Genomic DNA, 16,330 nt, shown 5'->3' on the forward strand with positions numbered 1-16,330 from the left:
TCTTGTTATTCCAGCCTGGACCCTATTATTAATAATTTTTATAATATCAGTAAGTCTGCCATAATGATACTAAGTGATCTAACGCTTTAGTGGTTTAGAATCACTTTCAGTCATTCTATGAAGGATCATAATTCTGTGAAGGAAAAATAAGAGGCCCATTAACATCCCAACTCCATAGGGTGTTGGAGAGGTTAGTGGTTTGTTCAAGGACATACAGCTAGTAAATGACTGAATTTGAACTTAAATCCAGGCTTTCGGATTCTCAAATCTTTCTACAAAACTGTATTGGCATTGGAACCTGTCAATGAGCCAGAACTCATTACTTGCTAGGGAAGAGAAGGAGGGGATCATAGTTACTCCCCACAACTCTCCAGGGAGCTGATGAGACACAGAGATGAACAGTATCAGATACCCTTTCTGGGAGCCAAATAATCGTTCAATAATAAAGATAATAGCATAATAAAGTTTCTGCTCTTCCCAAGCATTACCATATGTTGATAGGAAACACAAATAAAAGGAACAGAATTTCAAGAGATGTCCAGGCATTATTTGATCACACATAATATTTTAATTTCTATAAACGTAAAACAAAATTCAGTAGATAATTTCAAAGTCTTATTAAAAACAGTAGATTTTTTTCTGGGTTGGGGGAAAATGTCAAATAAGGAAATCATTAATTGGCAAGACCAACAGCTTATTAGGTGCTAGGAAAAATTTGAAGAACTTCCTATTTAATTCTTGATAAGAACCTTATGGTGTAAGTACTATTATTATAGTTATTTGACAAATGAGGGAACTGAGGCTTAAATAAGTTGGTTTGCCCAAAGTTAGATAGTCAGTAAGTGGCAGATACCACTTTATACCAGTTTCCAGATTTGAAAACAGACAATTGTCCTACTGTGGTATTAATTTGGTGCAAAAGCAATTGCAGTTCTTGCAGTTATTTTTAACTTGTTAAACCACAATTACTACTTTTGCACCAACCTAACAGTATTGAGATACATGTTAAAACACAAAACAAAACAAAACAAAACAACACCAAGGAAAACAATGACACAGCTTCTCTCCTTTCAAATCTGGCAGAATGAGAAGTGTATTTTGAAGCCTTGCCTCAAAGCTGTGCTCTTGTCTACCATACTTTTAGTTATAGTGGATGCAGATGGTTTTGAAATCGGCACCCAGACAAACTTAAAACGCCCCCTCCTTTCTTTGCTCAAAGAAGAACATCGCAAAACCCATTAAATGCAAAAATAGAAATGGTTTGAGCAATTACAGAGTGAATTTGGGCTGTGCAGGCAAATAATCAAGATAATTCCTATCTTACTCCTTTGACTTATTAGTCGTTTTCTGACCTGATTCACCCAGGTAATGGCCTCAACCCTGGGTCCTTCTTGCCAGCGTAGGTGAACATCGTTCCGATTCGGTTGGGGTGCCTCGATAAGAAAACATCTGCTGGCTGCACAAAGGTGGAAATAACGACAAATGTGCAACTAGCACTTGGGATCTGAAGTCAGCATCAAGTGCTATGCTTGCTGAATTACGGATTTCATTTAGAAACTCCCAGAACTTACATGATTGGGGAGGCAGCTGTGATACGGCGGTGAGGCCCTGGACGCAAGGGTATGTTCTGGCTTTTACCCAGCAGCTGGGTGTGTTCACAGGCAAAGCCGCCTGACCTCTAGGACCCTCCCTATTTTTATTTGATAATTGAGCTCATTAATACCCACTTCACAGAGGATAATAAGTTTCCGGATCCATCAACCACAATGCAGCACACAAACATTAGGTGCTTTATTGTGGTCATTATTGCAATGACTATAGATTCTAAAATCAGCTCTGTTTCTGTGTTACTGATAAACCAAACAACTGAAAGCGATGGGAGTTTTTGATTCCGACTTTTAGGCTGAAAATTGGGAAATACTGAAACTTCTAGAGGGTGTATTATCACGTGAGATGCTAAACCTCAGTGGGAGGAGCTCAGCTACAGGTCATGGCCTCTGCTATTTCTTCACCATTTCAACTTGTAGTCACTCTGACTTTTCTCTTTCACCAAGCAGGGTACATACAATACCTCTAGACCTTGTAAAATAAAAACCTTTGAAGATGGGACCCGTAACTTGCCCTAGGAAAGCTGGCTCACATTTCATACATTGTATACAGGGACAAGCTTTCAATATTTTCTTTGAGGATTTGGAAACATTTAACGTGTTAACATTAGGCACACAGTAAGTTCTCATCTTCTAGCATGTTCTTTTGTGTCTGCATATAATCTGATTCCTTTAGGATTTTGCGTTTCTCTATTAGTTAGAAATGCTATTACCATGAGGGTTTTCCCAATTATATATTAACGAAAAATTTAACTCGGTATTTAGAAGAAAGCCACCCAGAAAAAAGGTTTTCCCCATAAGCAACGAAACTCGAATTATCTTCACTGTACCTTCACTGGGAGCATGGTTTTTCCCTTTTCTGCCCTCTGTGTTCAATGTACCAGTGGATTGAGCACAGATGGGGGACATTATTCAACTCCCCTAAGCCAGCTGTGAGGAGAGGGAGGCCATACAGTGGGATCCATTGGTCACAGAAACAGCTGTGGGACCCCAGAATTTAACATAGAGCCTAGCACACATCAGGCACTTAATTAAAGTCTGATGGACCAAAATGATCTAGATCCTTACAAGTTAGGGACACAAAATACTCAGCAAAATATCACCCAACGTAGCACGGATAGTTTTGTTGCTGAAAACACTTTTATGCCCAATTATCTGTAACAGCTAAGAACTTGTTGTTTCATGCTTAGAGGGAGTAGGTAGACACTATTACTTTTATCTTTGAAGGGTGAACCCAAACTCCTAACTGTGTGGAGTTCAATCTTTACATGAAAACAATTATAAAAATGCAGGATGAGCATCTGACATTCAATTCCTGAATGTCCTATGTTGGCTTAGCGCTTCTGAAATTCACTGACTCACATTCTTGCAAACACGGAATTTACTGAGATTTCCAAATATTAGCGGTTTTCAAACTCAGATGTGCATAGTACTTTGGAGACTTGTTAAAAAGAGAGATGCCTGAATTCCGCCCTCGCAGATTCTGGGATTCTGATTCATAGGTTTGGGTCTTTTTTTTTCCCTCCTAACTTTTCACTGAGAAATTTTTCTTGGTAGAAAGTTCTGGAATTTGCAAATATGATTCAGTGACCTAGCAGAAGATTCTTCTGACCTGGACAGCAAATGATGGAGGCAAGTAAATAGATTTTCTTTTTCCTTTAACAGTTAAGACTCTTCTATAATAAAGTCTCATTTTAATAAGGTCCTCAGGTGATGTGGACACACCTCAGAGTCTGAGATCCACCATGTACAATATGTGAAAACAAAAAAAGGAACTATTAAGTTGGTGCAAAAGCAATTGAGGTTTAAAAGGCTAAAAACAATTGCAAAAACAGCAATTACTTTTGCACCAATCTAAGTTTTCTTAGGTTTCAGGGCAGTTAAGAGACACAGAGAGAAATCAGTGTATCACCTAGGGATCCTGTTAAAATACTGATTTTAATTCAGTGGGTTTGGGGTGGGACCTGAGATGCTGCATTTCTAACATTCCCAGTGACGCAGAGGCTGCTGGTCCCTGGACATACTTTGAGTAACAAGGGTTAAGAGCATAGGTTGGAGGGTTCCACAAACCTGGATCAAATCCTAGCTTTCCCACTTTACTAGCTGTGTTTGCTGGGCTAGTTGTTTAACTGCTCTGGCTTGTTTCTTTGTCTGTAAAAAGAGGGTGGATGGGGGGAAGAACTGATCCCAGAGTATTCTTGTGAGAATTAAGTATCACAACGAATAAGCACTTGCAAGGTAAGCACTTAGCAAAGTACCAAGCACACAGTAGATTTTAACAAACGGCAACTTTTCACTTTAAAATTTAAACTTCCAGTCTCATGCAAAGCTGTCTGAATAACTATTTTTGGTCTGGTGACTGCCTGGCTTGCTAATTGCTGTGCCAAATTATAGCTTAGCCTCAACTAGGTTTTCCGGTAATGGGCTTAAGCTCAGGAGAAGGCATGGAGGACTGAGGACTCCTTATTCAGATTGTGGGTGCTCACTGGGCTGCTCCCTACCCACTGGGTCTGGAAATTCAGGGGTCAGGATGGGACCAGGCCATTTCTTCTCCACAGTGATTGCTATTTCCAGTTCATGTTTATGAAATACATGTAATTTTCAGGCTTTACTGAGAGAGCCTCCCCTCTGTGGTTGATTTACAGAGTCATATTTACACTCTTATTACAAGTCAGTGTTCTGAGCTCTGACTCCCCTGGGGTCCCCATGGCCTGCTCCTGGGACAGCCAGAGTCATAACACTGGTAAAACATGCTGATCATGTAATTCCAAGCTGGCAGATGTGGCTTCCTTGCCTTTCATGCCAAGGGTTTGATTAGATTTGGAGGTGGTTAAAGCAGAATCCTGTTTCTCTGAAAGAACATGCTTCTTGTTGTAGGTGCCTGTTTTAAAAACTCTGAATGTTCTGGAATACTGTGATAGGATAGCCACAGTTTGAGAGTGGGTCTGTCACCAGGACAGCCAGTGACCAATACTCCAGTATTCTTCAGTGGTCAAGAGAATGATTATGCTAAAATATGTATGCTGGAATTTTAGAGTAACACATAGCACAGGGTTTCAACAACAGTTAGATTTTTTTTTTTTTTTTTTTAAATCAACATTCTCATGTGCTTGGAGTCCCATTCTAAGCACCTCACGCTACTTTCTCTAGCCCAGATTTCCTCTTTGAATACTGCATGCATTCCAGCTTTTGATCTGGGGAAGCAAGACTCTCTCCCTATGATTAGACACTCCTGGCAGCCGAGGGAATTCTTTATGGCATGAATATTCTTTCATTAATAACTCAGTCTTATTGTTCTTTTTAAACTACCAATCATAACTAAGATGATTTTCCCCTTATTTTAAATAACCTTATAATTAGCTACATAGTTTCACAGATATGAGTTAAAGGCCAAATTGTTGGTTCTTTCTTTTCTCCCCCGCTACGTCCCCTCCCCTTCCCTTTTTGCCACCAATTTAGGGAATTTGCGGATAGGATACAGGGACCCAGCAAAAAATTCCTCTAATATGAACAGATAATGGGGGCAAGAAAATGGATTCTCTCTCTTTTCTTAGAAGCCAAGGCCTCATCCCTACAGCGAGGAAGCAGGTAGGTACCTCCTCACACGTCAGAAGAGAAATCCTGGGCCTTTGGTTCCTCAGAGATGCAACAGAAGCCCTCTTCTTGGACTTCCCGGTGGGTATCAAGGAGTTTGCTAGCCCTGGGCTCTGTACTGCTGTGCATGAGAGCCCCAGATTGCTCCATCTGGACGATGCCCTGGGGGCTGCTGAGATACGGACCACGGTGCCCCCTCAATTAAACAGAGGTAGGAGGCTTGAGAGAAGGGAGTTGTGTAAATGGAGGTGAGAGAAGATAATTTCTTTGTTTTAGGAAAACATAAGCCACCAAGTACACAGGAGAGACATGAACAGATAAGAGGCTCTATCACCTTGGAAGAAAGGGCATCTGTTCCTGTTGTGGAACAGGTTTCTGTTTCACCTGTTGTGGAATCTCAATTGCAATCACAGGGGGGAGTGGGGTGCAGGGGCCCAAAGAGGAGCATGAGAGAGCATATAGGCAAGATTGGGCCCCTGGGGAGGGGAACGCAAGTTCTTTAGGCCGTGTGAAAAGTATACGACAGGTGGGTCCTCAGAGATGGAATGGGGTTAAACCAAATGAAATTAAAAAATAGAGGAAATTTGTTGTTTCTCATTTGGGTCATAGTCATTTCATGAACATACCTGCACTGAATACTTAAAGATTTCATGGCAATTAAAAAAAAACCCACAAACTTAAAAGGCACGCTGAAAGCAAGATTCCACGGTCTTTTCCTTAATGCAGTGCTTATCATTATTATTTTAAAGATAACCCATTGTGGAGGCCCATAGCTTCGCCAGCAAAAACAATGTCCTGCCATCGTTAAAAGTATGTTACAATTTGTGGCTCTGCACCCAGCATTTGACATGGAGTGGTGTTCTATTTCAACCCAATTTAATTATATGCTCCTTTTATATATTGTAGATGGCTCACACTGGCAGAATTGTTTTCCTGGTGAAAAACTGGCCATGACTTGTCATAATGGGCTGGTTTATAGAACCACTGAAGTATAGTTACTGCCCATCATTCGGGAATTATGGCACCATAACAACCCTTTATTTACATATACTGCTGAGACAGTAAAAACAGCAAATAGATTTCTTAAATCGAGAAGGCAGAAATTTTCCCCCAGGGCACTTGGCCCTCATTGTGGCGGTAACATGTGCAAGTCTAAATAACTTTGGTGTCTGTATTTCGGCAGTGCATCATTTCATGGACAGTTTATAACATTCTAATAATAAAATGGACTCTAAATTTGGAGTTGGGCTTCACGAACATTAGATGGTAATGTGCACAGCAGAATCTCTAAGTGATTTGTGAGGAAGGTTTAAATTTGCTAATCACACTACCGCTGAGAGACTCCGCAAAGGGGCTGGAGTGGAATCAGTGGCTGGGCTGTTAGGAGGTGGCAAAACCTTCAACTGGGAGAGCGCCTGACCTAGTTTGCATTAGCAGATACCTCACCTAGGTAAAGACGGGGTTTATCTTTAGACTCCTAAGACTTACATAATCTTGGCTCTTCCCTCGAACAATAGAAATCCTCTGTACGTCTCCCCACTCTTTTTTGGGGGGGCCCACCCTATTCTTTCTTTCATCTTCATGATGTATCTTTGGGAAAAAATTTTATTGGGGTAAAGCATCATACCCTCATTGGCTATTTATCTGTCCTGAGGTTTCATGTAAATTGCCCTCCCTGTCCTTACTCTTGACTTTCCACTCCTTTATAGAGTTGTCACTAGACTTACTTTTAATACACACATTTTAAAACCATGCTCCAAAGCATCTCCACTATATTTCTATTCTGGGGTGGTGGGTTTACCCTCCGCATCCCCCCTTTAGCTTCTGGTACAATTATATCTGCCTACGTGTGAAAAAATTGTGGGTGGTGGTCATAACTCAGATTGCTACCAATCATTCTGCAGTGACGTGCAAGTGACTCGAGGGCAAACACTTAAAAGGGGGTCCTATTCCTCCAAGCTGCTGAGGCCTGGAAGGGTGTGGGGTGGACAGGGAAGGGGGCAGCTGTGATAGCATCTCTGGGCTCCTGTGGTCACTGAACTGCACCTATGGGATGCTGCAAATGGATTGGCTAAACTGGACATTCCTGTCATTGCCAAGCTCTGGACTGCTGTAAAGGAGATTAAGAAGCTCTGCTAGCATCTTCAGTGAATACTCCTCGCAGGGAGAGCACTTGGGTTGGTAACACATGTGAGAGGGAGGTCCCCTGCAGGTCCATCCCTCCCCCACCCCACTCCTCCACCCCACCTTTTTCCTGGCAGGGTCCCCAGCGCACATTGCACTCACCCCCGGAGGGCAGGCCGGTGCAGCTGCCCCCATGTTGGCAGGGGCTGCGCTCACACGCATCAGGGTAGAGCACGCAGCCCAGCTTCAGCTCGGTCAGGCCCACCACCTCGGCGAAGCTACTGCGCTTGTTCTGTAGGGGCAGCTCGTTGTTATTCAGCACGACCGAGTCCAGGCAGCCCTGGAAGCCGCTCAGCACCTGTGTGACCCGCGTGTCGGTCAGGCTGCGGATGTTATCGGCCTGCACTAGGGCCCCAAAGTAGATGGTACTCTCGGTGCTCAGCCTCTGGAAGTAGAGGGGTGCCCTGCGCCGCTCCACGTAGCTGTCGTCCAGGGACAGGCTCGTGAAATTGCGGTTGAGCTCCAGGAAGACGGAGTGCCAGCTCCCATCGTTGACTGCACGGCCCGAGATGCCCAAGATTCCTGGGCCACTGCCACAGTCCAGCTGGAACCACAGCTTGCCATCCACGATCTGTGCGGGGAATGACACCAGAGTGCTGTTTAATATGCCCTATAGATACATCCTGTACACCCTGTTCCCAACAAGGGAAAGGAAGACAGACCTTCCAGGTCACTAAGAGCTAAGGAGGTATAAATGTCACCCGAATTCATAAAAATACACTGAACCAGTCTTTCCAAAATGTGTTTGACTCATGACAGGCCTGTTAGGGATTACTGCATTCTCACAAATGGAGTATTTCTCTATGCTTCAGTATGTTCCAGAGATAACCCATTCTTTGGGATTCTCATTTATGCCTCTATGGCTCCATGGATTCTCTGGCACCCTCTCTTCCTGATATATATAAATATATTATATATAATATCTCCAAAAAAGGTATACACATTTTAAGAAAGAGAAAAAAATTGTATTCAAATTGTAATATTCAATATATACCAATAACGAAAAATGAATACAAGTCACATTTGATTTCTGCAATTGCTAGACGTGCTCAAGGTGGTTACCATCAGCTTAATTTTAATACAGTTGTTTCCTTTCTTAAAATTGTATACATTTTTTTTCGACACCCTCTGTATATATGGAAGACACAGGGCTCTGTGAACCAGGCAGAGCCCTGGGAATTTAGGAATGGGAAATCGAACTGGGGCTTTGTCCTGTATCACCCAGGTCACCTGGAGAGAGTTACCAGGTTAGCCTCTCTGGGTTTCTGACCCCTTATCTGGAGAGCAGAGATAACTGCTGTGGATTAAATTACATGGAGACTGTGTCTACTACAGAATGGTTAGCCACATCATACACAGTTAGTACATACATACTCTGCTCTGTAATGCAAATGTATGAATGTAAAAGACTGGAGACAAATATTTATTTTCTTTTCAGAGAGCTTTCCTGTGTAACTTGTGTTGTTGCCTTTGTCATTTTTTTTGTTCAACAAAATGGACTGAACAGATATTGTAAATCATCAGAATACTCGCTCAGTGACAATTCCTGGATAATACCCATATTTTTATTTTAATGTGAGTAATAAAATGGCCAAATGTGACTTTGGGGACTACCTTCCTCTGCACAGTCCATCTGCTGTTATGCTTCATGGCTAGAAAGTGGTCTATCAAGGAAAATCTGGTGGTGAGGGTACGATTCATCTAAGGTTTTGTAAAAGGACGTGTTCAATTAATATATTATTTGGTCCATTTTCCTCCCTAACCCTACTCCCTACCTCTTGGGATAATAACCAAGTTACAAATTTACCCAGGAGATCGGATATGGCTCTGATATACTCACATACACTGAAGCTCTGTAACTAAGAAACATAAAGTTATCGCATACTGACACTGAGCACTGTTACGTTTCCCCCTTTTTTTTTCTGTTGAAAGAAATACCAGCAGAAACACCACTGAATAAATATGAAGCCAGAGGCCTACATGATCCCCAGCTTTTTTAAAGATAAAATTCATTTGTATCTTGAAAATTCGAGGAGTTTGGAATTATAAGCCTTGTTTAGCTGACAAACTAGAACACTGATGCCCAAAGCTGCCTTACAAAAAGTTAATCGTTTGCTATTTCACAAGTATATTATACCATGGAGAGAAAAGAATGCTTTTATATCCTCTCATACTGGAAAATTATACTCTGATCATATTTAATTTTTCTCTGTCTTCAGAATAGGGCTTACCCAGTTTTAAAGGATCTCTCTTTTAAGAGGACAAAGCTTTCTCAAATCAAAGGGAGAGATATTTTAGTAGAAATTGGGGTATGCATGAAACTGTAAGAAAAAGCCATAGCAATGATCTGAAATGATGTACTGGGTGGGGGAGATAGGCAATTTGTTCAATGTAATGCATAATTTGGAGAGCATAGCCCTAATGTTACAAAATATTTAGGTGCTCAGGGTTGTTTCAAATCACTGATGTGCTTTAACTCAGATCTTCAGTGGATTGCAGCTTGGGAGACAACATATCAGAGTGGCAAGAAGTTAGTTATCTTGCAGGAAAACAGGATTTTGGGTAAAAAAAGTTCAAAGTATGCTAACGGTCTCATTTCTTCAGATCCTTGGTGTGTGGCTCTAGGAAATGACCACAATCATAACACATATAAAGGGTTATTACATATTCTTTCCAGAGGGGACTTTATAAAAACCTGTTTTCAAGGCTGCCATTAATAGCTATCTGGCACACAGTAAGTGCTCAAAAATATGTTTTGAATGAATAAATTATCATACCAGCGCTCCAAGTCTTTTCTTTTGATAAACACTTGTAGTACTCCCAGCCTGTTTGCCTCTGTCAGAGGCCCTACTGACTAGCTGTCACTTTGGGCAAGTCACAGAATTTCTTTGAACCTGTTTCCTCACAGGTTAAAAAAAGATCTATACACGGGAGAGTGAGAATAAAAAATACATGTATGTGAAAACACTTTGTTAACTTTTCGGTATTTTATTATTATTGTAACATGTTAACTCACTTCTCAGTGGTACTCTGCTCAGAACTCTGGAATCTTGTGAGGAGCTTCCTTGTTACTCTTCTGAGGGGGGTGGGAGATGAGGGTAAGGGGGATGAAATATATGGTGATGGAAGGAGAACTGACTCTGGGTGGTGAACACACAATGGGATTTATAGATGATGTAGTACAGAATTGTACACCTGAAATCTATGTAATTTTACTAATAGTTGTCACCCCAATAAATTTAAAAAAAAAAAGAAAGATCTGGACAGTCCAAGTGGGCTGTTGTTTTTTGTTTTTAAAAATCAATGGAATTTTATTTTGATGAAAAACTCGAATTTATAATCATTCAGTAAATGAAAAGCAAGTATTTCACTTTCCTATCTCTTAAGAAAAACAGTCATTAGTAAATAAATATCTGTGAACAGATTAAGGGTAAAGCAGACTGGATGATAAACCACCCCTGATGTTCACACTCCTTGCATGTGACTCACTCTGACAGGGTGAAAACGGCACTGGAGATAAGCTGAAAAGATATGAGCACTGAATCTCACTCTAGTCATTCAAATAAACCTAAAGATAAATACTCATTTTTTGCTCATCATGGGCAGTAAACTATATACTTTCCCAAGTGGGCTGTTTTAAAAACCAAATGAATTGTCCCTGACCATCTTCCGTTGAATCCTGGAGTCTTAAGCTAGCCATACTTGAGACTCATCAAAATGAAGCAATATATAATACACGACTTCCCCAAAAGATAAAATATGTGATATTTCTAGATTAACAACGAAGGAAGTGTGCTTTTGCTCTAATACTGGACCTGAAAGACTGGAATAGGGAAAAAGCTAGCTGTGTCTGGCAAATCTCTCTTCATGATGTGACATGTTTTCTATTATAGGTTTAGGAGAGCCACAGAACCAATCCCACCATTTTCATTCTTGCTTTGGCTGCCAGGAAACTCAGAGTTATGGTTTGTGTTCAACTGAAGTAGCAACCCTTGGTCTATATTTTTCAATGATATTTTGCCCTTCCCACTTCATGGGTTGGCTCTGAATCTTTTGTTTTTATCTTAACGGTGCTTTGATTTTTATTGCATTTGGGTGTTTATAGTAAAACTGGAATCTCTTTTGGAAGTAACCAGGGTATCAATGGTAAACAGAAGAACGAGCACCTTTATTGCTACTAGAGATATCAGTTCTGCCTGTTCATGAGCATTTTCACTTCTTGAGGTCTCCGTGCAGTTCTTAACAGTCTTCAAGGGGTGCCCTTCACTGTACTGATTGTCTTAAGTACTTTTTAGAGAATGTGCTCTAACTGGGAAAATATAAACAACCAAGAGTGCACTTTAAACAAAGCATTTCAATATAGTCGTTGAACCAAAGTACAAGGCACATACCATACCTAAAACCAATGAAATTAAATCTTGCATGAGGCTGAAAATGTTAAGCAAACAGATTCAAATCCCCTAAGTGGATATTCCTGGCGACTACAGGAGAATATCTGCATTAGTTCAGTACAGCTGTGTTCTGCTTTGGGTAAGCCCAACATATGAAAAGCAAACTTACAGAACAGACAGAATGGGGGCGATTATTCACATCACAAAAGGATTAATGAGAGTCTCCCTTCAAATAGCAACCATCCCTAGTTTATAAGAATTCCATTTATAGAGATTCAATTTACTTTCAGACACATGCTTGTTTCATGAAATACAATCTACCATAGGAGCTAGAGCTGCCTAAAAGGTTTAATTATTCTTTTTTTCCATCCCCAGGGATCAGCACATTTTAGACATTTGCCAGTGAAGTGTCAAATGACAAGCTCCATTTTAGGGTCAAGCCATCCAGGTCCAATGTTTTTTTTTCTCTCTCTCAAATTTAATGCTATATAAGAGATTTGCTAATACAAAGTATTTGCCTCATAAGGATGCAACCACCAGCCATGTTAGAGGCTGACGGAGAAAAGAGGAAAGTCGGGGACATCCAAGCAGAGCCCCAAGGAGTTGGTATCTCTGAAAGGGATGTGCATTTTACAAGCAATTATACCAACCCCGACCTCACAGGGCTGTTTAGGAAGTGATCTAATGACCGAAGGTAAGGTGCTTTGGGGCCAGCACGGAATAAAGACGGGACTTAGGCCTTCGAGATTTTTTTCTTCTACCATGAATATTTGATTTGAATTGATTGTTCTCTAAAACTGCACATCCAGAGTGTCTCTTGCTTTCTTTTAAAAATACTGCTTTCCTTTCCAGAACTGAAATCATTATCTGAGTCAAATGAGTAATGATAGTGGGAGATTCCCCACAAAAGTAGCCAACTTTTAAACACTAATTCCCTGATCACTCACTCTTGGCCTCCAAATAATACCTGGCAATACCACAAGTGGGTAAGTAAAAGTCTACAAATGTTATAGGGGAAGCCACTGGCATTCAATGTCCTATATACTTTTCTCCCTCCAGGATTAAAGTCTGGGCCACCTGATCGACTTGAATGTGACCTATGAAACAATCAAAGGACAGAAGCTAGAAAGGTCCACCATCATCCCAATTAAGCCTAATGATAGAATCCTAGGAAGGAAACATTGCTAGCCATTTCCGCTTGAACAGGTATTTCCTGCTGGACAGACTCAGCGTGTCTCTGAATGCACTTACAATGGACTGATATAGCAACGTGGTAAGAATAACATTAGATTAAACATCTCTCCTTCCTTCTTCTCCCTTCTCCTCCCAATACTGGAGGGTTTAATCTGGCCTACAGATGTCCAGAATATGATTTTTTTTATTTTTATAAAATGAGTTGTAGTGGTAAGACTGAGAGTAGGGGGAGAGGATGGAATTTAAGAGAATGGACTGAGAGAGACAGGAGGGAATGTCCAGGCCTTACCACTTATTAGCTATGCAACCTTGGGTAAATAACTTAACCTCGCTGAACCTCCATCGTCTATTTCATCAAATGGGGATAATCATACACATAACAAATTTATTATATTAACTTTATAATAAAACTCAAATGTTTATATAAAGCTGTTAGTATAATTGTTGTTTTCATGAAGGCACCAGAAGTTCTGAGCTGAGTACAAATGCCAGACTCACTCTATAGGAAATCTGGCTGCCTTTGGAAGGTTTCCGAGGCTGGGAATGATTTAAAAAATTGGGTTACTAAGGTCATGATGGGACATATGGAATCTTCTATGCCCCAAATCTCCAACTTCCTCCCTGAGCAAGAACAGAAGTTGCTTTCAGAGGTCAGTGGGGATAGACCCATGCGGTAGAAGAATATAGAGCCACTCTTTCTAAAGGACCACCCCTACTGTGGAATTGATTAGGAGATACATTCTAATGAACTGTTGAGTGATTACAGCTCAAAGGAGGCCGGCCCTTGAACTCACTCTAGAGAGATGCCCCAATCTACCAAGAGCCAATTTTGAAGCTGAATGTACAAAGGAAATGGGGTGTTGGCACACTGCCCAGTTCTGCTGCTGCTCCCCTTTGCCCTAAAGTCAGCTTTTGGTGTTCTGAATTTGAAAGACAAAACGATTTCAGCAGTCCCCAACCCAAGAGCCAAAATATTAACATGAGAACTGACTGCAGGAAAAGATAACCCACGTTAATTACCTTCAGAATTATGCAGGGATTTGCTCTGGTGTACATTATAATCCCATTGCTTTGCAGTGTTCGCAGACGCAGAGCGAGTTTAAAGTCCTCTTCTTTGCTATTTTCAGAAAGCCGGTATTTGATGTAACTGTTTCCAGCAAAACTGAGAGAAGTGTGCCCTGAAAAGACCATTATGAGAAGACACATACGCTTTTAACTTCCAGAAATGAGCAGGGACACATGAAATCACCCAACAACTACCAAGTAAGTTGATTAAAGACCATGGAAGTTAATGAAGGCATTGAGGAGAACCATTTTTGATTAAAAACTGGTTCTCCATTTCAGGCCATACTCTAATTTCAAAGTGAAAAATATATTAACTAGTCAGATGCCAAAAAATCTTAGTTGTCTAATGCCAAGGGAAACTTGGTAAACTCTATAAGCAGAATTTTCTTAGTGTTGCTAAATTCCTAGTTCCCATTTTCTATAATGAGCACTATTAAAGGATACCTCTTTATGTCCACCCCTATCACTGAGGCACTCAAGAATTTTCAATTCCGTAGGTAACACAACCATATTCCCCATGTATTCTAATGCAAAATAGCCAAATTATGACATCTGCACTAATGTAAAAAAAAAGGTAGCTGATATAAAGGAAGTTCATGTCACGTGAAGTCACAGTTATACCTTCTGACCTTTAATTTCAAGGTTTCTCCTCCCAGAATTTTTGTCCTACTCACATTGCCCAATTCTCAGTTCGTCCTCTTTTTGATACTACCTCCAACTTTATGTTTTAATAAGCAAAGTAATAACTGCAAAGTTGTCTTGCTGGGATGAAAAGTGGAAAGTGTGCAAATCTACCAAACAGACGATAATTATGGACCATTAAAAGTTTTCTATATAGAAAGGGTAAGGGGGATGGGCAGAAAGTGACATCTAAAGTTAGGTGGCTTGGCTGTACTGTCATCCTACATACTGTACCTGCTCTATGCATGGCCTGTATGTTGGGGTAGGGACAGAATATCTTTTAAGTCTAAGCCTTAGATGACTTCAAAGGCAAGTATGCTGGTGATCCCTTCGCTTCACGGGCAGCTCTGCTCTTAAAATCAACTATGAAAGCTTTGGCTTCCATTTTTAAGAACAGTGCTTCTCTTGCAAAGGCTGAATTTCTAGAACCTACTGCTTAGCAAAGTGCCTTTTTAATACTGGTCATAATTATTTTTTTATTCCCACTATAACTACTATTATAATCATTACTCAATAAATACTTCTTGGATTCTAAATTTGGTTATCAGTTATCAGTGTACCTGTATTTTAAGTATAGCCTCTACCAAAAAGAGGGTTCTATTGGTACCAGAAATGAACAATACTATTTTTAGAAGAAAAAAGTGGTAGAGAATATGTGAATCAAATGAAGTCTGAAATTGAGTGACGATCAGAAACAGGATTATTTGGGTTGAAATAACATAAAAGCTTATTTTTTTCTTTCTTTAAGACCCAGAGGTGAGCACCTCTCCTTTGGGTGACATGCAGTTAGTTAGACATTTCTAGTGGAGAGTCTGCTTACTTGGTGCTTTAGGCTGGGCTTTCCCTAGGAAAGGTCACCGGGACTGGCATAGCTCTACCTTCTTGTGTGCTTATGGGTTTATGCAGCCCTCTGAACTTCAAAGGTCATGCCACAGATACCCCAACTCCTCTGCCTAACCAATAGCCCTCTATGTCCCATAATTTCACACCCTTACATCCATGCGACATGACTGACATGTTGTGGTCTCCCCATTATACTATAAGGAGTCCACAGTCACTGCATGTATCCTTAGCAGTTTGCAGTGGCAGTAAGTCCCAAACACATTTGAGGGTGGATGTTAACTGCGGTCTACTCTGAAGGAAATGTTGCATGCAGACAGAAATATCTTCTGGAAGGGCTAGGGCAGTGTAATTTACTCAAGGGCAAATACTTCAGGTACATGAATTTAGACCCTTGTCATTCCATCGCACTCTGCACCTGAGCACTCTCCGAGCTTCCCCGGTGGACACTGGCAGAGAAATGGCCTCCTGCTGGCTTCGTAACTGACACACTGCATGTCCCCAGGACACGGCTTCTCCACGCAAGGATCGTTGGACCCCGGGCACAGTCCTCCTGTGACAAAGGGGGGACACGCATGATCAGTACAAAGGGAATCACCCTACACTCCAGGGAACACAGAATGTTTCAAGAACTGGGCTCTACAAGCTCTGAGCTAAAAGACAAAGAGGCCACCCAGAAGCTGGAGTACCTCAGTGGGCTTTCCCGGCTGTGGGTGCCCATCAAAGGTCCCTGCATCTACCCAAAGCTCACTGTTAGACTGAAGGAGCTTGGGT

The 16,330-nt window shown here is 41.1% G+C and overlaps 1 protein-coding gene across 6 annotated transcripts in view; it reads right to left on the bottom strand.

Moving 5' to 3' along the window:
* The window catches only part of FAT3 (FAT atypical cadherin 3), a 633,732-nt gene that overhangs the window by 20,398 nt on the left and 597,004 nt on the right, over positions 1-16,330 (bottom strand). For 5 of the 6 annotated variants that reach the window (XM_074335615.1, XM_019737552.2, XM_019737551.2 and 2 more), the window contains 3 exons: positions 15,975-16,109; positions 13,991-14,148; positions 7,488-7,956 (listed from right to left, as the gene is read on the bottom strand). In XM_074335615.1, coding sequence (XP_074191716.1) covers positions 7,488-7,956; positions 13,991-14,148; positions 15,975-16,109 — 762 coding nt within the window. The remainder of the gene's footprint in view (positions 1-7,487; positions 7,957-13,990; positions 14,149-15,974; positions 16,110-16,330) is intronic. The other variant, XM_074335616.1, reaches the window with a different exon arrangement.

This window comes from Rhinolophus sinicus, linkage group LG06 (assembly GCF_036562045.2).
Source record: "Rhinolophus sinicus isolate RSC01 linkage group LG06, ASM3656204v1, whole genome shotgun sequence".
NCBI classification, from domain to species: Eukaryota; Metazoa; Chordata; class Mammalia; order Chiroptera; family Rhinolophidae; genus Rhinolophus; species Rhinolophus sinicus.